This window comes from Lutra lutra, chromosome 2, assembly GCF_902655055.1.
Source record: "Lutra lutra chromosome 2, mLutLut1.2, whole genome shotgun sequence".
NCBI lineage: Eukaryota > Metazoa > Chordata > Mammalia > Carnivora > Mustelidae > Lutra > Lutra lutra.
This window is the reverse complement of record NC_062279.1, coordinates 142158262-142182868: the sequence shown is the minus strand read 5'-3', so window position 1 is coordinate 142182868 and position 24607 is coordinate 142158262. Positions and strand designations below refer to the sequence as shown.

At 44.7% G+C, this 24607-nt stretch overlaps 1 protein-coding gene across 1 annotated transcript in view; it reads right to left on the bottom strand.

Moving 5' to 3' along the window:
* Positions 1-24607, bottom strand: part of FAM193A (family with sequence similarity 193 member A) — a 163925-nt gene that overhangs the window by 94692 nt on the left and 44626 nt on the right. The window contains 1 exon segment of the mRNA XM_047718668.1: positions 4051-4296. Coding sequence (XP_047574624.1) covers positions 4051-4296 — 246 coding nt within the window.

Here is a 24607-nt window from a genome sequence, read left to right as displayed (position 1 = left end):
TGACAGCTGGGAGGGACCTTGAGATCAGAGGTGGGTATCTGAAGAATGGACAATTCTAGAGCATATGCGCACTCCTGGGCATGATTTGTGGTGCATAAGAAGAAAAGACTAACCTGAGCAGTGAAGCCCCAGAGAAGATGAGAAGGGAGAGGCCCCTCCCCCGGTTGCAGCGGTAGCAGAGACTGGGGTAAGTAGGGGTAGCCAGGGTCTGAATGTCCGCTTCAACCCCTGCCCTGGAGTGTGAAGGTTAGCAGCCCCTGAGTTGTGCACAGCAAAGAGGGTGTGTGGGGTTTGGAAAGAAAGGAGAAGGGAAGGTTTGCGCTCTTTTGCAGTCAGGTCTGAAGCCAGAGCAACACGCCAAATGCCCACCCACAACCAGGAACCACAATGTCAGCGTGCACTGAGGAGCCTAGGCCTGTGGTGTCCCCAGCAACACACCACCCACTGGAGGGAGGGGCAGTGTTGAGCCAGGTCCCAGGCAAAGGAATCCCAGGGCTTTGCAAGCAAGGGATGGGGACGGAGTCCTGGACCTCTGGCTGTTCTAGGACAAGAGTGCAGTCAGAAGGCCCTGCCAGTGTGAACGGGGTGTGTCTGAAGGAAGACAGAGGCCCGGATGTCAAGGTCTGGGAGTGGAGGAAGTCCGCAGTGTGGCACTGTAAAGGTAGGGCACTGGGCAAAGTCTCACTGATAATCTACCACAACCTGTGGTAACTGCCTGCTTACCTAGAAAAGAGCAGTTCCGTTCCACTCCCACTTTGTAACTCGGAGCTCCCACCCTGACAATAAGAAACTCCCAACGCCGGGCCGACCAGAGAGCTCAAGGTGACCACGAGAGCCAGACAAGCGCACAGAGCCCCTCTGACGACAAGGGGACACACGGGCCACTTCACCTTCAGCAGACAACAGAACGCAGCCTCTGAGGTGCGTCAGAGAATGACAACGCTTGTCAAGAGCCCTTAAAGGCTGAGTGTGGCCACTGCAACCTTGCTGGGCCCCACCCCTCTCTGGGAGGAAGACTCTTGCTGTGGGGGCAGCAGATGCCCTCCCTGCTGAGGCATAGGCCTGATCCACTTCAGGAGGGAACCAAGCTATCCCCCATGGCAGAAAGCCACAGGTCAGGGGTGCGTGGGTGGCTCAGTGGGTTAAAGCCTCTGCCTTCGGCTCAGTTCATGATCTCGGGGTCCTGGGATCGACCCGCATCGGGCTCTCTGCGCAGTGGGGAGCCTGCTTTCCCCTCTCTCTCTGTCTGCCTCTCTACCTACTTGTGATCTCTCTGTCAAAGAAATAAATAAAATAAAATAAAAAATCTTCAAAAAAAAAAAAAAAAAGCCACAGGTCAGCCACCCTGGGGAGGCGGAGGGGGTGTGTCCCACCCAAGACCCCTAGAGATACTGGCAGACTCTGGCTTACATCAGGCCTGGGGTTTTGGGGGGGCGGTCACTGGGAGAGCTGTACCTGATGTCCCAGGCACCAGGCTGTCCCAGGTTTGGGCTGAATGGGGCGGGGGGCCGGGCGGGGAAAACACCACGGTGGGAGGCCCAGCGCCACACGAAGGGGGCCAGCATGTGCAGGGCGACCCCTTCCCGGCCCACATAAGCAGTAGGGCACAGCACATGCCACCAGAGAAGCAAGCATGTGTGGTAACAAGAGCAAAGCCAGGCCAGCTCCAGTGTGGCCAAAGTGAGCTGGCCCCCCAGGTGCAAGGTGGGGATGACGGCTGAATAACCAGGACCCCGCCCCCCCATGGTCTCTTCCATGCACGGCTCGGCCTTCCACTGTCTGGGAAAAACAGAAACCAAGAACCAGCAACGCGTTAGGAAGGACTAATGACAATTCTGCACAAACTCTTCCAAAAAAGAGAGGAAGCAGGAGTACATCTCAACTCCTCTCAGGAGGCCCTGAAGGACAGTAAAGACAAGACGACGGCAGGCAAATATCCTTCATGAGCACAGACGAAAAGTCCTTGACCAACAAAAGCACATCACCCGCAACATGTAGAAAGAATGTGCAGAGAAGGACCTGTACAAGCTTCACACAGCTTCATGCAAAACCCGAATCTGTAAACAGCGCAAACACCTTTCTGCGGCGAATGGATCAACAAAGTGGGTGCATCTCTACAACTGATCCAGCCACGGAGACAACAAGCGACCGAAGCATGGCTCACAGCTCCCAAAAGCATCACACCCGCCTGAAGGCATCTATGTGACACTGAGAGAAAGCAAAACCACGGGACAGAATCAATTCAGTGGTTACCAGCCAGGCGGGGGCGGGGTGGGGGTGTTACCAACGTGACCAGGGGAACTTCTGGGGTGATGAAAATATTCTACATCGTAACTGAAGTAGTGGTGGTTACACAACTATAAAATTTGTCAGAACTCACTGAACTATATATACACACTTAAAAAGAATTTTACTAGATATAAATTATATCTCAATTTTTTTAAAAAGGCCACCAATTTTAGCCAACTTGACCAAAGGCACCAACTTTACAAAAGTAGCAGAAGGTCTAAGTCTGCAAACAAGGGCACCCAGAGTCACTTTTTTGGTGAGAGAAAGCCTTGTCTGACAAGGCGGTATCCAGGACAACTTCCAGCAGATCATAGCTGTTTCCACTGGCCGCCCTTCCTGCCTACGCTGGCCAGGCTACAAGGGCGCAGCAGGGACGCACGGAGGAGACAAGCCCGGCAGTGGGGCAGGCACACGCACACTGGCCAGCACTGCTGCACCACCGCCCTCCAGGAAAAGCCCAGCTAAGGTCATGCTTTCGGAGGCCCCGGAAAGGAAACTAAGTAAAACAATACAGCAGTAAAGGCAAGAAGACCCGAGGGAGAACCACTGAGACTGATGACGCCATCTTCTTAACCCTGCTGAGGGGCTCTGAGGTTTCTTCCCTTCCATGCTTGTTCGTTCACTCAGAGACCACGCTTCCTAGAACAGGCTGGGCTGGGCATGGCTCCTGGCTAGAAAACACACAAAACCCGCTGCCCTTGTGGGGTGTCTAGGCCAGTGAAGGGCACGAGCAAAATGAAGAAGTTGACTGTGCTGAGGAGAATACGCAGGGGAAGGGGGCACACCGGGGGAGGTGGGGTGAGAAGTACATTTTTATCCCGATAAACGATGCAGTCTCGAGGTTTAGCTGTTCACATCCCAGCGCGGACTCATGGTTGGGCACTGCCTTCTAGGAAGCCCTAGATCAGAGGTCCCCGGCGAAGCAGCTGGCAGGAGGGAGGCTGGGGAGACCGGAGACGAGGTCGACTCACAGCGTGCAGCAGCGCCAAGGGAGTGGCCCGGGCACCACACGGACCTGGACAGCAGGCCCCGGACACGAGAGTGTGTGCTGCCAGCGGGCGCTGGTATTGGCGGCGACGTGCAGGGACATGTTAGAAGAGCTCAGAAAACAGCTGCCCACAGGCAGAAATAAAAGGAAGAGAAAAGCCCTAGAATGTGGGGTCTCACATGCTTGCAAAAGCCAAGCCCTTCGAGAACCAAAAGAGCAGACTCAAAGCCCTTTCAGGCACATAGCCCGAAACACACGTCTGGGCCAAAGAGAAGACTAAGGCTATGGCCTTCCCATATAAGCCTGAACACCTCAAGAATGACTCCATTCAGCTGAGGCAAGAAATCAAGAAAAAACAGGGTGGGGAAATCCAGACTTGAGAACCGTGTCCAGAAAAAATTTCAGGTGAGTTATCAGCAAATGGGACGGACCAGAACCAAACACTGTAACAGCTTCTGAGCTTTTTCCAACTAAGTGCATTGCCAAAGACATCTTGAGGCCAGATGAAAAAAAGCCAAAACACATCCTTTGGGCCCCCTAAGCTTGTTGACCAAGTTGTGAGACCAAGGAGGGCAGGTCCCCTCCTACTTCCCACAGGTATAGACAGAAGACGAGGAAAACCCCAGAGGGTAGAGCAAGGGACCAGAAGATGGAGTAAGAGGGGTTTCCTTCCAGAATGTTAACCCCGATTATTTATTTCACTGTCCACTGAGCTCTGTAATTCACAGGGTAAGAAAGCCAACAAGCCCATGCACACTGGGCTGGGCACTCACCGACGGCTGGTCAAGGCCGCTGTGCCGCTCCTCCTTCTCCACAGTCCGCCGGCAGTCCGGGCACACCCACAGGGGCAGGTGCAGCACGCTGTTGCCCTTGGGAGCCATGGAGAGGGCCAATTTGCTCGCAGTCTTAATTCCACTCTCTAAGAATGAAGAGTCCTTCCGCTCACTTCTGCACAGAAGACAATAATCCCCGGCAGGATACGGTGGTGTTCTATGATTCATGCCAAAATTAAAAGGAGTCTGGAATAGAAAAAAAAAAAGTTTCTATTTTCAAAACATGATCCACAAAGCCAAGATCACACTTAAAAATACAATACAGTTTTATTTATTTATTTTTTTAAAGATTTTATTTTATTTATTTGTCAGAGAGAGAGGAGAGCGAGCGAGCACAGGCAGAGAGAATGGCAGGCAGAGGCAGAGGGAGAAGCAGGCTCCCCGCCAAGCAAGGAGCCCGATGTGGGACTCGATCCCAGGACGCCGGGATCATGACCTGAGCCGAAGGCAGCTGCTTAACCAACTGAGCCACCCAGGCGTCCCACAATACAGTTTTAAACCTACTATGTACATGTATGTTTACATAAACAATAGGGAATTTGGTTTTTTTTTGTTTTTTTTTTAACAATAGGGAATTTGTTAAATAAAATTATATCCAGTAAACTAAAAACTCATAAAACTTTGAAGAAAAAGACCATAAAAAACATCTTAGTAAGAGTTACAAAACTGTCCAATTAGCCCCTTCGCCCAAACATCTGTATTACTCTCCCTCCACCCTGAGAAGGATCCATCTCTGTCTTCACATGACACCAGGACTCTTGGCAGAGTTTAAAGCCACTATTCCAAAGGTGTGTGCACACGAGGGCTCACACCCAAGGCAGGTATTCTGGCTTAAGTGTATGTGTGCAAATCCCAACCATGTCAGAGGTGGTGTTCCAGTTCCAGAAGGAAGCTAAATATCAGCAGTCCAGCAGCACCACACATCCAAGACCCGGCCTCCCTGCTAGCTCAGCAACAGCTCTGCTCACTTCATCTCCAGCTACCCAATTTCAATGTCTGCTTTTTCATATAGGTAAGAGGCAAGATCATTACCCTAGATTCTCTTCAAAAGATTATCAATCACCCTATCAGAAAAGGAAAACTAGCCTTAAAAACACACAAACAAGTCTCACAGATTTAAAACAGGCTCGGAGTCACAAGGTCAGCAAGCAGGGGCCAAGACTTTAATCAAAATCAGTGTGAGCCCAAGATGGATCATTTGCACAGAGGAACCGCCCTGCAAATCCTGAAGAGAGGTTCACCTGGGCAGCAGGTGAGCAGGAAGCCAGGCATGGCCTTCCAGAGGCAGGCACAACTCTGCCAAGGTTCCAAGCCAGAGCATAGGTTGGGATCAAGGTAAGAGAACTCCCCCAGGCCTCTGTTGCCATTCCCAGCCACGGGACACAGGGGGTGCAAAGGGGGACCAGGACCAATGCCAAGGTTATTCAGGCTAGAACCTCAAAGTATTTTCTAAAGTCTCCAGTTCCACCCAAAGGCTCCCCTAATACCTTACCCAACCCTGCCCAGCCAGCAGCCCAGCTGTTTCCTTGACCCACAGCTCTCTCCCTGTTTTCCTGCACCAAGGGTCACACAGGTCTTTTGCTGTGCTGGTTAGCTGGACTTCAAGTGTGCCCTTCCATGACCAGCTCCACAGCCGAGTGAGTACTCTCAAAAGCCACAGGCTCCGTCTCTAAAGCCCAGGATGGCTGGCAGGCAGTCAGGTGATTACACAGTGGGGCTGAATGAATAAATGAATGAACGAGTTAACTAAAAGAGCAAAAAAAGGCATCACTAAGACTTACACATATGTTTTTACCTGGTTTTATAATCCAAGGACCAAAACTGCTTACACCTGTCACATCTGCAGCTTCCATGGATTTAACCAAACCCAGCTCAGAAGCCACTCGAATGTCTGGGCTGTGAGGCAAGGGAACCGAGTACTATATCCCAATAAGTAGTATTCTAGAAAGCTCCAGACTACCCCTCCAACCACGGCATACCATGAGAGGGGAGGTCTTTTTCTGTCCAGATCCAAGATGCAGAAATTAGACAATTTCCAAAATCACCCTATATAATTGATTTACAAATTGATTTACTCTATGTTGATTTCCAAAATCAACCCTATGTAAAACCATCTCTTGTCCCTCAGCCTAGGGAAAAAAAAAGCCCCATCATCAATAGAATAGCCACAGCCTTCAGATCTTTCTAGGCCACCTTTTTACTCAGAGAAGGAGCTGCTGGGCTTTAAGGCTATGAAGTCACCCAGCCAGAGATCAGAAGAGCCACACCTGACCTGAGGTAACCAGTTCAACCCCAGATCATCTGTCCATCTACCCAATGGTCAGCCTGTCTGTCCAGTATTTACTGGGAGATACCATGTGCCAAGGCACTCGTCCAGGTACTGGGGACACAGCAATAACTAAAAGTTACTTGCCCACAGGGAACTAATATCACTGTCAAAGACAAAGACTACAAATAAAAGACAGATAAGGTAAAAATACCAAACATTAGACAGTGGTCACTCAGAAGGCAAAATATATAGAGCAGGCAGCAGTGTCTAGGGTTGGGAACAATGCCTTCCCATTTAGGATAGCCCATTTAGTGAGAACTTCCTCAAGGATACACCTGATGTCTGGGGCTGGTGGAAGCCACACAGGTACCCAGGAGAGGGATACTCCTGAGAGCAAGCAGAAAGGTCCTGGGGCAGGAGGCCAGAGAGGGGCAGGGAGAAGTGCTACCAGGGCAATGAGGCTATATGTGGGGAAGAGACAAGATAGGAACAGGTGATCAGGGAGAGTGGACAAGACTGCTAAGGAAGCAGATGTTGGGGACAAGAGAAAGAGGAAAGGCAGAAACAAGCCTTTCTCAGACCGAGTGCAGGAAAGAGCTCCGAGATGATGAAGCCCTCTGCCATAAACATTTGGAATACATGTTGTGCCAGGCATCCTGACAGGTTAGATCACAAAAGCAACTGCGAATAGCCCAAAGGGCCTGCTGGCTCCAGAGACACATCAGACAGGCAAACTCAGACAGAAGCCCCGCCATCCACTGCGGGTACAGAACAGAGCCATGAGGACGTCGTTTCAACAAGGATGAGGCGAAGCTGAGGCCCAGAAGCTAAGGCCAAACAGAATCAGATGAAGCCGTGTGCAGATCTGGGAGAGGAGCACTGCTAGCAGAGGCCACAGCCGTGTGCTCGCTAAAGGCCAAAACGGAAGCCGGGGGCACTGCTCCGGAGGCCGGAGCAGCGGGGGCTGCTCACCGGGGCTGGGAGCCAGGGTGAGAGACCTAAGTGTTCGTGGAAGGGCAGGTATGAGCCAGCTGGCATCTTAAAAAGAAACTTGACTATGTCAAAAATGAACTCTGGCAGAGGGAAGGCAGCTCCCGGCAGGTCCAGGCACAAGCAGGGCCATGCAGGAACAGAGCGGTAAGACTCAGGAGTGCTGCAGGCACAGCCACAGGGCTCTCCTGCCAACGGACCCAAGGACGTGATGAGGACAGGTCCAACCTCCCCGGGCAGCGGGCACGGGTGCCAGACACAGCCAGACAGGTGGGGCCAGTGGGAAGAACCAAGGCTTTGCTTTAGATGTTGTATGCACGAAGTTTGTATCAAACAACCAAGCAATGTGGTAGGCTTGTTCTGCACAAGTGAGACACTCGAGGAACAAGTCCCAGCGGGACGTATGATTCGGGATCACCAGCGCAGGTGGTATGCAAAGCTCGAAGCTAGACCAGATGATCCAAGGAGAGAGGGCGGACAACATCCTGAACCAAAGTCAGAACTTTAACGCTTGACCAGTGTGCCCAAGTATGAAGCTGGTCTTCTCAAGGGTGGCAACCTCTACTCCCCACACCTTCTTCAGACGAAGAAAGTACAGAGTACTACAAGAAACATACGTGACTAAAATTCAAATTAACCAAATACCCGTGCCTCACCGTGTGGTTACTCTCCGATCTGTGATTAAATGGGAGGTACAAATATAAACACCACTGATTCTTTTAAAAGATTTACAGGTGTACTGAAGTATGACCAGGTACAAGAAGCTGAACATATCTGAAGAACGCAATCAGAACAGTCCTGACATATATACACACACACACCTGTAAAACCACAGTAACTTGCCCTCCAAGTTTCCTTGTGCCCCTCTGTACCCACTTCCTCCTCACCCCGGTCTCTTCCTACCCCCACTCACAGGTGACCACTGGACTGAGTTCTGTGTCTCTCCATTACTACGCAGCTTCTAGAACTGTATAGAAGTTGGGGCACCTGGGTGGCTCTCAGGTCATGATCTCAGGGCTGTGAGTTCAAGCCCCGTGCTGGCCCCACACTGGGTGTGGGGCCTACTTTAAAGAAAAAAAAAAAATCAACTTTTGGTCTTACGGATTTTCCATATTTAAAAAATGTTTTGTTGATTTTTGTTTTTATGATATTATTTACTTTTCGGGGGTTACTTTGGGTATAACTGGCTCCTTCTCATGGTGGAAGCAGTCATTCAGCCCTTCTCTTGCATAAAGAGGTGGTTAGTGCTAGAGTATCTCCACACGGCGCGTTGGCAGCAGTCTGCAAACGCTGAGATGCTGTGTTTTCATTCTCATTAGGTCCAAAATACTTCCCAACCACCCTCTGGATTTCTTCTTTGGTTCATGAGCTGTTTCACGTGTGGTACAGTTTCCTCATGTGTATGGTTTTCTGCTAGTGATTTCTAATATAATTCCATGTAGTCAGAAAAGCTGCTTTGTACAATTTTAATTCTTAGTCAAGACTTTTCATGGCTCAGGATATGGTCTATTTTGGTAAATGTTTGGCATTTACTTGAATGCGTAAGCACACTGCTATTGTAGGGCAGTGTTCTATAAACCAATCTCAGGCCAAGTTGGCTAACAGTCTCCTTCGTCTTCTATAGCCTCAGTGATTTTCTGTTTACTTGTTCTATCAATTTCTGAGAGGTCTCAAAATCTCCAACCATAATTTTGTATTTGTCTATTTTTCCCTGAAGTCCTATCAGTTTTTCGTCCACATATTTTGAAGCTTTGTTATTAGGTGCAAAGACATTTAGGACTGTTATATTCTCTTGATAAACTGACCCCTAAATCGGCATGAAAGTATTCTCTTTAGCCCCGCTAATATTCTTTGCTCTGGTGTCTGTTTTTCTGTTCACTACATAGCCAAATTTCCTCTCACTTATATAAGCAAAGCATATCTTTCCGTATCACTTTATTTGTAGCCTATCTGCATCTTTATGTTTAAGCATGTTATAGCAGAAATCATATCATTGGGTCTTGATTTTTTCCCAATCTCACGATCTTTTAAAATTGGGATGTTGGGGCGCCTGGGTGGCTCAGTGGATTAAGGCCTCTGCTTTCAGCTCAGGTCGTGGTGTCAGGGTCCTGGGATAGGGCCCCACACTGGGCTCTCTGCTCAGCGGGGAGCCTGCTTCCCCTTTCTCTCTGCCTGCCTCTCTGTGTACTCATGATCTCTCTCTGTCAAAATAAATAAATAAAATTTTTTAAAAATTGGGATGCTTAGACCATTTATGTCAAATATAATTATGAGATATGGTTAAGTTTATTAAACTTACCATCTAATTATTTTTCTGGTGACACATTTGTTTTTGTTCCTATTCCTCTTTTTCTACTTTTTAAAAATTGAGTATTTTTTATAATTGTATTTTATCTTGTTGGACTGTGACCTACACTTTTCCATTTGGACTGTTTGCTTCAGTGTCACAGTGTACATTTTTAAAAAAATTATTAACATATAATGTATTATTTGTTTCAGGGGTAAAGGTCTGTGATTCATCAGTCTTACACAACACCCGGTGCTCACCGTAACACATGCCCTCCCCAGTGTCCATCACCCAGCCACCTCATCCCTCCACCTGCCTTCCCTCCAGCAACCCTCAGTTTGTTTCCCGAGATTAAGAGTCCCTTATGGTTTGTCTCCCTCTCTGGTTTCATCTTGTTTCATTTTGTCCTCTCTTCCCCTATGATCCTCTGCCTTGTTTCTTAAATTCCATGTATCAGTGAGATATGAGAACTGTCTTTTGATTGACTTATTTCACTTAGCATAATATCCTCTAGTTCCATCCGGTCACTGCAAATGGCATGGTTTCAATTTTTGATGGCTGCAAAATATTCCACTGTGTGTAGGTGCATATATCTATCTATATAGATAGATTTTTGAGAGACAGAAAGCATGAGAGGGGAGAGGGTCAGAGGGAGAAGCAGACTCCCCATGGAGCTGGGAGCCTGATTCGGGACTTGATCCCAGGACTCCAGGATCACAACCTGAGCTGAAGGCAGTCACCCAAACAATCTAGCTACCCAGGTGCCCCTAGACAGACCTTCTTTATCCATTCATCTGTCAATGGACATCTGGGCTCTTTCCATAGTTGGGTTATTGTGGACATTACTGCTATAAATACTGGGATGCACGTGCCCCTTCGAATCACTACATTTGTATCTTTGGGGTAAATACCCAGCAGTGCAATTGCTGGGTGACAGGGTAGCTCTATTTTCAACTCTTTGAGGAACCTCCATGCTGTTTTCCAGAGTGGCTGCATCAGCTTCCATTCCCACCAACAGTGTAGGAGGGTTCCCAATTCTCCACATCTGCGCCAACATCTGTCATTTTCTGACTTGTTAATTTTAGCCATTTTGACTGGTGTGAGGTGGTATCTCATTGTGGTTTTGATTTGTATTTCCTTGATGCCAAGTGATGTTGAACACTCTTTCATGTGTCTGTTGGCTATCTGGATGTCTTCTTTGCTGAAATGTCTGTTCATGTCCTCTGCCCATTTCTTGATTGGATTATTTGTTCCTTGGGTGTTGAGTTTGATAAGTTCTTTATAGATGCTGGATACCAGCCCTTTATCTGATATGCCATTTGCAAGTATCTTCTTCCATTCTGTTGGTTGTCTTTGGTTTTGTCCACTGTTTCCTTCGTTGTGCAAAAGCTTTTTATCTTAGGGCACCTGGGTGGCTCAGTGGTTAAGTGCCTGCCTTCAGCTCAGGTCATAATCCCGGGGTCCTGGGATCAAGCCCGCAATGGGCTCCCTGCTCAGCAAGAAGTCTACTTCTCCCTCTCCCACTCCCTCTGCTTGTGTTCCCTCCCATGCTGTGTCTTTCTCTGTCAAACAAATCAATAAAATCTTTAAAAAAAAAAAAAAACTTTTTATCTTGGTGAACTCCCAACAGTTTAATTTTGCCTTTGTTTCCTATGCCTTTGTCGATGTGTCTAGGAAGAAGTTGTTGCAGCTGACGTTGAAGAGATTGCTGCCTATGTTCTCCTCAAGAATTCTGATAGGTTCCTGTCTCACATTAAGGTCTTTCACCCATTTTAAGTGTATTTTTGTGTATGGGGTAAGGAATTGGCCCAATTTCATTCTTCTGCATGTGGCTGTCCAATTTTCCCAACACTATTTGTTGAAAAGACTGTTTTCCATTGGACATTCTTTCTTGCTTTGTCTAAGATTAGTTGACCATAGAGCTAAGGGTCCATTTCTGGTTCTTTACACTGTTCCATTGATCTATATGTCTGTTTTTGTGCCAGTACCATACCGTCACAGTGTACATTTTAACCTACCACAATCAGCCATCAAGTAAAGCTTTATGACTGGGCACACAAGAGCCCTACGTTCCCTTTCCTGGCCTTGGTGGTACTCTTGTCAGACATGTTACCTCTACATATAAGCCCTATAATGCATTGTTGGTTTTGCTTCTTTTTGTTTTTTTAAGAATTTTTTTGAAGATTTTATTTTTACATAACCTCTACGTCCAATGTGGGGCCTGAACTCATGACCAAGATCAAGAGTCGCATGCTCTATAGACTGAGCCAGCCAGGCTCGCCATTGTTTTTGCTTTAAACAGAATTGTATTTTAAAGTAAGAAAAAAGGTATTTTCCCCATACAGTTACAATCTCCAGTGTCCTTCCTGTCTCTACATAAACCCAGACTGCAGTCCGGTGTCATTTCTCCTAAGCTCAGAGCTTCCTTTACCATACCCTGTGATGAAGACCCACTGGCCATGAATTCTTTCAGCTTTTAAAATCTGAAAATTTTTTATCTCATCTTCACTTCTGAAAGATATTTCTGTGGTTTAGAATTCTAGTATGCTTTTCCCTTTCTGTACTTTAAAGCTGTTCTTTCTCCATTTTCTAGCTTGCATGGCTTCTCATGAGAAGTTTGCTACCTTTGTCATTGTTCAGTAAGTATGCATTTTTTCTTTAACCACTGTTCTCAGTAATACAATGATGATGTGTTGTAGTGTATTTTCTTTATCCTTCTCATGCCTGAGGCTTACTGAGCTTCTTGGGATCTGTGGGTTCACAGTTTTCAACAATTGTACATTTTCCAGCCATTATTCCTTCAAATATCTTTCCATATTCCCTATACCCACTCTCTCTTTCAGGGTCTAAGGCTCACTGACACTCACGGTTCTTTTTGGATACCTTCTATTGCTATCTCCTCAAGTTCATTAATCTTCACTCATGCAGTTAATCTGTTACTGCAATCTGTTACTAAGCCTCACGTAATGTATTTTTCATCTCAGACACTGTAGTATGCAACTCCAGAAGTTCATTTGGGCTTCTTTACTTTCTGTGTTTCTTCTTAACATGTTCCTGCTTTCCTCTATTTTCTTGAATATGCAAAATATAGCAATAACTACTGTGTTAATGTCTATCTTATAATTCTACTACACGTGTCATTTCTGAATCTGTTTCTATTTATTTATTTTGAACTTCATCATGGGCTGTATTTGCTTGCTTCTGTCTCTGTATGCCTGGTGATTTCTGACTGTGAATTTAACTGTGTTAGGTAATGGGTGTTGTTTTACTCCTTCAAATATTTCTGGGCTTTGTTGTGGGCCATACTTAGCTTATAGGAAGAGTCTGGTCCTTTCAAGGCTTGCCTGTAAGATTTGGGAGGTGGGATCCAAGCTTTTTTTTTTTTTTTTTTAATTTTTTTTAATTTTTTTTAAAAATCTAATTGGCTTTATTAAGTGATTCATGAATCAGGCAGCATCCTATCTGGCAGGTAGAGAGAGATGCCCCAGGATCAGAGCACCTTTAATCTTTCCCACTACTGAGGCAATACCCTTGTGACTTCGCTGTGTGTTACAAGATTCTCCCATTCTGGATGGTGAGAACACAACCTGTTTGGGGTCCTGTACAAGCTCTGAAGATTGTTCCACCACTTTTTCCTGGGTTCTCTCCCTGATACACGAGTTTCCAAAGTACGTGTGCTCATCAATACCCAGGTGAATATTCAAGGAGAAACATGCGGCTCTCCAGAACTCTCTTTTTCTCTCTGTAGCCCTCTCTTCTCTGGTACTCTGCCCTGCAAATTCACTTTGGCCTCCCCAAGTTCTTGGCTGCTTTCCTGAACCCAAAGAACCACCAGGTCTCTCTGGGCTATTCCCTCCTTTCTTTCTAAACCATGGCCCCCAACTTCTCTCCAGACAGTAAGCTTGGTCAACCCTAAGCTTGTTTAATTTATTTTCTCTCTCTCAGGGGTCACTGACCTGCACTGTCTGCTGTCCAATGATGGAACACTGCTATTTTGAGATATCTTGTCCTTCATTTAGTTGTTTAAGGCAGGAGGATAAATCCAGTCTGTTTCATTAATATTCTTTAAAAAATAAATGTACCAGAATAAACACTAAACATGTGTCATCCCCCATATCCTACATACCCATAAGATATATTTATATAAAAGTGTTTATTTACTTACATAAGATGCTATGTTGTAACAGAGAAATTTTTCCACAAGAGAATGTACTTATTCCTAAGTAGGCAATATTGCTGAAAACACTCAAGAATGCCCCCCAAAACTGAGTTCTACACCTATGATGTAAGATATTTTACCCTCTCTGAGTATACTGGTTTTCCACTCTGGTATAAGCTATCATTTGTGGCCAATGTGTATGTGTAATAAAAGATACCAAATTCATTTCCTTGCTAGGTTTATCTCTAGTTCTAAAAGTAATTGCCAAAAAAGAAACTTTTATTTAAAGACTTTACAGGTAAACTCATTATAGACACAAAGAAAACACGGTGCCTCAGGGCATAAAAACACATGGTGGTCAGGTGATGGTGGCGCATCTCAGGTCACACAGCCCACTGAAGGCTGAAGCCAGGATTCTCATGTACACAAAACACAAAACAAATGTGCCTGCTTTTGTCCCATTAGTGTCTCCTGCCTCAGACACTACAGTTGTCTCTTCCCGACTGGTCCCCAGCCCATAGGTCTGTCTGCTTCCCTCACACCCTCTACCTCCTGTTGGGATGGTCTTCCATACTGTACATGTGAGCAGAGTATTCCACTGCTCTGAACCCTTTGATAGTCCCCTGACTAAAAGGATCAAGCATGACATACAAGGCCCTTGTCACACAGTCGCTGCAGAATGACCCAGTTGGGACTCCTCACAATTCCAAACCCCTGCCCCATTCTTAGTACATGCCATCCCCCACCCTGAAAAACCAATCTCCCCTCCTTTACCAGGCAAATGTGCAGTGAAGGAAATGACTAGTTCAAATCAGTAATTCACATTCTGTGTTCCCTAAATCAGCCACAACCCTCCTTCCTTATTTTGCACACAATCTTTTATCAGCTACCTACCTGTGCTGAAGTCCAGGGATGAGTGCAGGTGTGGTCACTAAAATATCTACGATTTTTTCTGCTTCCTTACTGAACTCAGCTTTCCCAAAGCAGGTCCAAGTTCTTTAAGTAAGTGGTACTGCTTGGGGTATAATTATTAACATTAATACTTAAGCTCTCTTCCAATTAGTTACCAAATAATTGGTAACAGAAGCATAAGTTACATGTAAAATTACCTTAAGTATTTGTAACATGTAATTTATATAATCACAGAGTAAATATTTAGCAATTCATAGACTTCAAAGGTGTTTCCTAAAAACTCAATAAACACTAATTATATATGATCCCATATTATTACATTATTATTATATCCTTTTTATAGCTAATGTAGAATTGAGATTTAAGATTTACTTTCAGTTTACATATTTTTTAAAAAACAGAGAAAGCCTAGGGGCGCCTGGGTGGCTCAGTGGATTAAGCCGCTGCCTTCAGCTCAGGTCATGATCCCAGGGTCCTGGGATTGAGCCCCGCATCGGCTCTCTGCTCTGCGGGGAGCCTGCTTCCTCCTCTCTCTCTGCCTGCCTCTCACTGACTTGTGATCTCTGTCTGTCAAATAAATAAATAAAATAAATCTTAAAAAAAAAAAAAAAAAAAAAAAAAAAAAAAAAACAGAGAAAGCCTAAAAACCTGCAACTAGTTTTTTTTAAAGAGATGTATTTATTTGCTTTTTTGAGAGACAGAGACAGAGTGAGCCAGTGCACACGTGTGAGCAGGGGAGAGAGGGAAAGCGAGAGAGGGAAAGGGAGAGCGAGAACCTCCAGCAGACTCCCAGCTGAGCGTGGAGCCTGGCAAGGGGCTCGCTCAGTCTCACAACCCCAAGATCATGACCTGAGATGAAATCAAGCAAGAGTTGGACTGAGCCACCCAGGCACCCCAACCATTTTTTCTATGACTGCAAGTTAAACTCCTAAACTGGCCTCCCTGTGGATGACCAGTGGCTCTGGGCATTAAGGAAGGCACAGTGGTATTGGCTATCTGCCAGAGCTAGAGTTACATAAAATGGTCTTAAGCATGTACCTGCTATTAAGATGGTTTTTCTATACAGATGAAGTCATGTTCCAGGTCTAGTCAACAATGTAATTGTTTGTTTTGACCCAACTTATCTGAAGAAAAGACAAATCTGAGCCAGCCTCAGAGCCAGCCAGGATCAGGGCTGGTGTAGCACCACTGCTCCATCAGCCGGCAGCACAGCAATTCACACGTTCAAATATTTACAAAATACTTCAGGTTTCTGCATTTAAGCTCCATATGGCAAAAGAGAAAAAGAACTTGAATTTATTAATAGCAACAAATCACACAGTTAAAAAAAAGACAGCTTTGGAAATATGTATTTCTTACATTCCTCTTTACTGATCTTTAAAATACAAATAATCTACTGGGTTCAAATTACAAGTTGATATCAAAATACTACTGACTTCTCTGGCTATGTCTGCACCCCCTTTAAAATCTGAAAGTCCCAGTAACCAGTCATTTAGTATAGAGTGCTAATGGTCTTTACAGCAATACCCACGAATCACCAGGGCAGAAGAAAAAAACCACATAAATAGAACAGGAGCTGCGAAAGGCTTTGAATCAGAAACCCTAAGTGGGAGAGGCAATATTTGAAAACGTGAGGTGACTCCAAAGGTAACCAGCAACTCACACACTTGGCAAGCCTATCATCAATATGGCCTTGCTAACCAGGCAGTCAGGCCAGGGGCAGCCCCCACCGTTCACCCCACTCCCATCACGATCACCACCACTCACCTGGCTACAGGGAGGCACTTGGTCCCAGGAGAGCCAAACCAGAAACTAGTCTAAAATAACAGCAACAGAAAGTACTTGCTTCTTATAGAATCCTCAACTTCCCAAAAATACAGACTTCGATAACACCGAATTGGTCTCCAGGATTGTTACTAAAATATTTATGGTCCAAGAAATTCACAAGGCCAGGAGATGAGTCTGAATAAGGAGACACAGAAAATTCCACGAAAGGCTAAGAGTTTAAAAGAACAGGGGGGTGCATCCTGGCAGGAACTGGAGAGGAACGGGAGCCAACTTGGAGATCAGGCTGAGGGGAAGGAAAGGAGAACTTCCACGGAAATGATCTGCGAAGGCGGGTGGGAGCAGGAGGCGGGACGCACTGAGCTTATGTGCATCAATGGGGCACCATGGCCAGACGAGCAGGTGCCTGTCAAAGCTCCAGTCTCCGCGGGGCTCCCAACAAGGGGAAGACCAGAGGCCTCTCACTAAAACTTTGCAAACATTTAAAGACGATGACAACACTTGATGCTGCAGAAAGAAGGAAGGTGGGAAGGCACACTTCCTGCTGCTGGGGGCACAAAGGCCTAACACTGTGTTTGAAGACCCACAGGCAGTGTGTGTCCACAGGCCCCACACCACGCACCTGACACTGTGCCCTTCCGCATGCTTACCCATCACACGCCTCCTCGCCTAGGTGAAGCCTCTGCTCAGGCACCAGCCCCGCCATCTGCTTGAGGACTTTGCTCTATGGAGTCTCCCCTCCATTCTTCGGATCATCAATCTTTCCTTCTTTCCTGCATCATTTCCGTGAGGATACAAGCACACTGTTACTACTAGGCTGAAGAAACAAAAAGCACCCTCCTCAGGATCACACTTCCACGTCTACCTATGAACGGCCTCCTTTCTTTCCTTTCCAGCTCCTTCAGAGGTGTCCACCCGTCTGAGAAAGTGCAAGCCACAAATGAGAGCTACGTAGTAAGCTAAAAAACCCTGAAACAGAACCTAACAACACTGACAAAAAGAGAATACCGCATCACACCTATCAGAATGGCTGAAGTCTGGGACATGCTGGGGAGGACGTAAAGCCACAGACATTCTCACCCACGGCTCGTGGGAAGGCAGAACGGCACAGCCACTTTGGAAGAGAGTTTGTCAGTTTCTTACAAAACTAAACATACTCTGACCATATGCTCCAGCAATCATGCTCCTTGGTATTTACCCAGAGGAGCTGAAAACTTTGATCCACACAAAAACTTGCACATCAATGTTTTTAGCACCTTTATTCAAAATTTCCGAAACCTGGAACCAAAATGTCCTTCAGAAGGTGAATGGCTAAACTATGATCTATCCGGACAATGGAGGAGTATTCAGTACTAAAAAGAAAGAGTTATCAAGTCAGGAAAGGACATGGAGGAACTTCAAATGCACACGATTAAGAGGAAGAAGCCAATCTGAAAAGGCTACGTACTATAGATTGCGTCTACTGGACATTCCAGAAAAGGAGAAGCTACAGAGACAGCAAAAAGATCCACTGTTACCGGGGTGGGGGTGGGGGTGGAGCACAGAGATTTTTAGGGGAGTGAAACTACTCTGTATCACACCCTAGTAATGGATACCTGTCGGCACACATCTGTATAATGATAAACCCATAAAACGTACAATACCCAGAGTGACCCCCAGCGGGAACTACAGACTCTGGGTGATGACGATGTGTCAGTGTGGGTTCACCAGCTATAACAAATGCCCCATTCTGGTGGGGGATGCTGATAGTGTGGGAGCATGTGCATCTGTGAGGATGGGAGAGGGGTACATGGGAAGTCCCTGTACTTACTGCTCAATATTCCTGTGAACCTAAAACTGCTCCAAAAAATTGTTAACTATGTATGATAAGAGACTAGACTTACTGAGTGCAGTGATCATTTTGCAATACATACAAATACTGAATCATCATAATATTGTACACCTGAAACTAATATAATGTTGTATGTCATCATACCTCACTAAAAAAAATTTTTTTAAAGATTTTATTTACTTATTTATTTATTTGAGAGAGAGAGAGAGACCGAGCACAAGTTGGGTGAGGGGCAGAGGGAGAAGCAGGCTCCACTAAGCAGGAATCCCGGATGCAGGGCTCGATCCCAGGACCCCGGGATCATGACCAAAACTGAAGGCAGATGCCCAACTGACTGAGCCACCCAGGTGCCCCCCAAAAGTTTTTTTTTTAAAAAGAGCGAAATCGGGCGCCTGGGTGGCTCAGTGGGTTAAGCCGCTGCCTTCGGCTCAGGTCATGATCTCAGGGTCCTGGGATCGAGTCCCACATCGGGTTCTCTGCTCAGCGGAGATCCTGCTTCCCTCTCTCTCTCTCTGCCTGCCTCTCCATCTACTTGTGATCTCTCTCTGTCAAATAAATAAATAAAATCTTTAAAAAAAAAATAAAAATAAAAAAATAAAAAGAGCGAATTCAAATGCAATTTTAGACGGCTATAAGTTAATCCCCAAACCAACAGAAGCCAGAGCTGCACACCCAGTGTGGGAGCCACTGTCCAAATGCAGCTATTGCGCACCTGAAATACAGCAAGTCCAAGATGAGAGATGCCAACCATAAAATACACACCAGACTTCAAAGACTTACTATGAAAAAAGCAATGTAGATATTTCAGTAATAATTCTTACACTATTCCATGCTGACATAATATTGTGGCAGGCTACTTAAGGCTAAGTAAAAGACACTAGGCAAAACTGATTATGTGTATTTCTTTTTATTTTTACAATATGACCACTGAAAATTTTACAATTACATATGTGGCTTACTACTCATTTTTGTTGAGCAGTACTGGGCTGGAGTATCACTACTTCTCCCTTTTCCCATCTTCTGTGAGTGCTAATATATTTTAGTATATGTGCTGCCGAAGCGAGCACCTATGAGTGCTAATAAAGAATAAAATATCCAACCCTGGGCAGCAGAAGGAAAATGAAACCACAAGGAAAAATTTACAGATAGGAAAAAGAACAGCTAGAAAATCCGAATTTGACTACAGCTGGCAATAGCTCTACATACCAATGTTTAATTGTTTTAAACCCCAAAGTCTTCTAACACAGAAATTTAAAACTTCTATAAAGCATAAAGTTTTTTTAAAATACCAACTTAGGGGCACCTGGGTGGCTCAGTTGTTTAAGCAGTTGCCTTCAGCTCAGGTCATGATCCTGGAATTCCAGGATCGTGTCCCACATCGGGCTCCCAGCTCCACAGGAGTCTGTTCTCCCTCTGACCCTCTCCCCTCTCATGCTCACCCACTGTCTCTCTCTCAAATACATAAATAAAATCTTGAAAAAAAATTTTTTAAAAAAACAACTTAAACAAAAATTTGCAGTACAGAGACAATATGCTGATTTCCTAAGCATGTACAGCAGCTCCTAACCATCCCAACAGCCCTATGTTGTTTGTACATTACCATCCTCACCTCAATGAAGAGAAAATTAAGGTGCTAAGAAACTTGTCCATGCTAGTGAGCATCAGAGCAAGGATTCAAACCTAGGCATGGTGGGGGCACCAAGGCAGCTCAGTCAGTTAAGCATCTGACTTCAGATCAGGTCATGATCCCACGGTCCTGGGATTGAGATCCACACCAGTCTCCACACTCAGTGGGGAGCCTGCTTCTCCCTCTGCCCCTGCCTGCTGCTCCATCTGTGCACATGCTCACTTGTGCTCTCTCTCTCTCTGACAAATTAATAAAATCTTAAAAGCTCTCTGATAAATATTTGAAAAAAGAAAGTGAGAAAGCAAGAAAAATGAGGAAAAGATATAAAACTCAAGAGAAAATAAATGAGAAAAAGACTTGAACAGGATTTTCACAAAAGGACAGCCAAACGGTCAAATAACATATGAAAAGATAAGTTCACATGAAATCAAAGAGTGTAAATTTAATCACAGTAAAATAATAAGCAGAGTAGCTAAAACAAGAAATTGTGAACATTTAGGCAAGAATATGGAACAATGGCAACACTCAGGCACTGCTGGTGGGTAGAAATGGGAACAACCATGCTGTGGAATGTGCACTATAATTATATATCTTTTAAGGATTTTTTAATTTTTTTATTTGAGTGAGAAAGAGAATGAGAAAGAGATTGCACACTGAGAGGGAGAAGCAGACTCCCCACTGAGCAGGGAGCCCGACGCAGTGCTCCATTCCAAGACCCTGGGATCATGACCTGAACCAAAGTCAGATGCTTAACTTGCTGAGCCACCCAGGGGCCCTCAAAACACTTATATATGATGACCAAGTAGTTTCTCTTCTAAACACATATTCTTCCTGATATTAAGTTTTACATGTACCAAGATACATGTACAAGATTATTCATACCAGCTCTAAACTGGAAATAGCCCAGATACCCATCAACTGTAGAATGGATAAGTACACTGAAGTCTATTCATATGATGGAACGCTACTCAGCAATTAAGTAGTCAAACTGTCACTCAATTCAAAACAAATCTTAAAAATATTACTGCATGATAAAAGCCATATACCAAAGGCTGTATGTAGTATCCCTTCACTTACATATCATTCAAAAACAAACAAAACTTGCTTTTCATTTTAAGTGTGAGAGCAGTGTTCCACTCACACCCCCAGCTCTCTCCATTCTTAATATACATTAAGAAATGTATACTTAGTGGCTACCTGCCAAGGGAAAGGGAATTGTAACTAAAATACAACCTTTAGTGGGCTTTCAGGGTCCCCAAAATGTTTTATTTCTTCATCGGAATGATGCTTATACTCGAGGTCAAATTCAAGTAATTTGTAAAGCTACACATTCAATTTTATGCACTTTTATATATTTAACAATTAAAAAGTTTTGAAAAAAGAAATGTTTGACAAAAGAGTAATTCAGTTGGAAAAGAAAAGACTTCTCAATAAATGATACAACTGGAAATCCATACGAGGAAGACAACAGCCCAAACCTCGCCTAACTCTACTGTAAAAATTAGTATGAAATGAATAACAGACCTTTACATAAAAGGAAAAATTTCAGAGATGCTGGCTGACTCAGCTGGTAGAGCATGTGACTCTTGATCTTGGGATTTTAGTTTGAGCCCCATGTTGGTAGTAGAGATCACTTAAAAATAGAATCTTTTGGGGCACCTGGGTGGCTCAGTGGATTAAAGCCTCTGCTTTCGGCTCAGGTCATGATCCCAGGGTCCTGGGATGGAGCCCCGCATCAGGCTCTCTGCTCAGCGGGGAGCCTGCTTCCTCCTCTCTCTCTGCCTGCTTCTCTGCCTACTTGTAATCTCTGTCTGTCAAATAAATAAATAAAATCTTTAAAAAAAAAAATAGAATTTTTTTTTTTTTAAAGCTAAAATTGTAAGACTTTAATAAGAAAATAAAGAAAAAAAATATTCCCAACCTTGGAGTAGACCAAAGATTTCTACTTAAAGTAGACAAAATATTTCAGCCTTGGGGTGGACAGAGATGTCTTAGGATCCTAAAAGCACTAACAATAAAAGAAAAAACTGATAAACTAGACTTCATTAAACTTAATAAAACTTTGTTCCTCAAGACATGGTTGCTTCTGACTTCTGCCCCAGAATGGAGAGCTGGGGGTGGGAGTGGAACACTGCTCCCACACTTAAAATGAAAACCAACTAATTTCAAGTCCATGACTTTTTCTGAACCTATCAGGGAACTGAGGTCACAGAGCAAACTGATACAAAAATGAAATACCTACACTGACAGAACACACTTACCTGAGGCAGACGCAGCGCAACTCTGGCAGGTGAGTCTGTTGAGAACAGATGTCGTACTGTGAAGACTGAGTGCAAGCTGTCAGGATAATTCCTAGGATTACAGAAATTCCTCTGCAACCTCTCTAGGAAACCCAGTGGGTGATCACTGAAAGGATCTCAAAAGAGCTCTAAAACTCAAGGACCATAGGACAGAATTAGGGTGGGGAGCAGCAGCCATGTGGGAGGGGCAAGAAACCCGAGCCAGGTCCTTCCCCCTCCATCTCCAAAAAGGAACAAAAGCCTTCAACTATACAGGGAAGGGCTCTGGTGAACAGTCTACAATGTCAACAACTCCAATTCCAGGAGAAAAGACAGGATCACACAAGGAGCCCACAACTTCAGCCAAGGAAGCGACAGGAGAACTGAGCAGGCCCTACCCCAAAACTCAGGGCTGCCATACATGTCCAAATAAAAATGCTTCAAATGAAAGTTACTGGAAGACTAGTACCAGGAGGGACCTGAGAGAAATAAGGGTTTGCAAATATACACGCTATGAAGCAACACAAATAGGGAAGACTTAAAACAGAATTACAGGGATGTCTGGGTGGCTCAGTTGGTTAAGCGTCTACCTTTGGCTAAGGTCATGATCTGGGGACCCTGGGATCCAGCCCTGTGTCGGGCTCCCTGCTCACTGGGGAGTCTGCTTCTCCCTCTGCCTGTGTGCTCTCTCTCTCTCTCTCTCTCTCAAATAAATAAAATCTTAAGGAAAAAAAAAAAAAAAAGAATTACAGAGTTCTAGTAAGTCACCCTCACACTAGACATAGCTATAGAAATTTGAAGGCTATGGTGCACTGACAATAACTATAGCAACAACAAATCCTAAAAGCTAGGCCGACTCTTAATAAGAGTAATGTAAACTACAGCCCTAAGGGCCTAGTAGAAAGAAAACTGTCCATTTCAGGGTTTAAAAGTGATTTATTACAGGGGTGCCTGGGTGGCTCAGTCGTTAAGTGCCTGCCTTCAGCTCGGGTCATGATCCCGCGGTCCTGGGATCAAGCCCCACGTCAGGTTCCCCAGTTGGTGGGAAGCCTGCTTCTCCCTCTCCCACTCCCCCTGCTTGTGTTCCTTCTGTCTCTATAAAATAAATAAAATCTTTTTTTTTTTTTTTAAGTGATTTCAGGGGCGCCTGGGTGGCTCAGTGGGTTAAGCCGCTGCCTTCGGCTCAGGTCATGATCTCAGGGTCCTGGGATCGAGCCCCGCATCGGGCTCTCTGCTCAGCAGAGAGCCTGCTTCCTCCTCTCTCTCTGCCTGCCTCTCTGCCTGCTTGTGATCTATCTCTCTCTGTCAAATAAATAAATAAAATCTTAAAAAAAAAAAAAGTGATTTCAGTTTCTACCATCCTATACAATATGTCTGGCTTTGAAGAATAACTGCAATTTTGTAATAATGACACAAAAGGCAAAAAACAAACCACTCCAAAGAGACAGAGCAATCTCAAAACAAGACTCAGATATGAAGCAGGTTGGAACTATCTAACAGGGAATTTAAATACCTTAAAGACTATTAACAGAAAAGGTGGACAACATGCTGGATCAGGGGGGTAACTTCGGCAGAGAAATGAACTCTACAGAACCAGTGAACGTGAAGACAGGTCAAGTCACCTGAAGAAACAAAAAGAAAAGGGGCTGGAAACAACCAAGAAGTGCGAAACAGTATGAAACATTCTCACATATATATAATTGGAATCCTATGAGGAAGTGAAAAAGAGCAGAAGAACAATGGTTGAGAACTTTCCCAAATGAATCAGACACCAACCCACAGATCCAAGCAGCACAGAGAATATTAATTAGGATAAATAACAAAAACAAAGCAAATCTGCTTCATGATTATCACCCCCAGCCGCTAAAAACAAAAAGAGAAAATCCTGAAGGCAGTCAGAGATAAAGGAGACACTACATACAGAAGAACAAAAACAAGAATTACACCAGGCTTCTTGTGAAAAAACAAACAAAAAACCCAAAACAAACAACAACAAACCCAGAAAGACCATGAAAACCAGAAGACAGTGGAGTGATTTTTTTTTAAGTACTACAAAGGAAAAACAACCACCACCTGTTAAGTCAAAATCCTATACCCAGCAAAGATATCTTTCTAAAAATAATGAGGAAAAACTTTCTCAGAAATAAATACTGAAGAAATTCATTGCCAGGAGACATACAAGAAACGTTACAGAAGGTATTTTAGGCAGTGAGAATTTGAGTAAGATGGAAACTTGGATCTACAAAAAGAAATGAAGAGCCCTAAAAATGTAATACAAATAAAATGAAATCAATCTTTTTTTTTAAGAATTGCACTAAAAGATGACTTCTAAGAGCAAAAATAGCAATGTATTGTGTA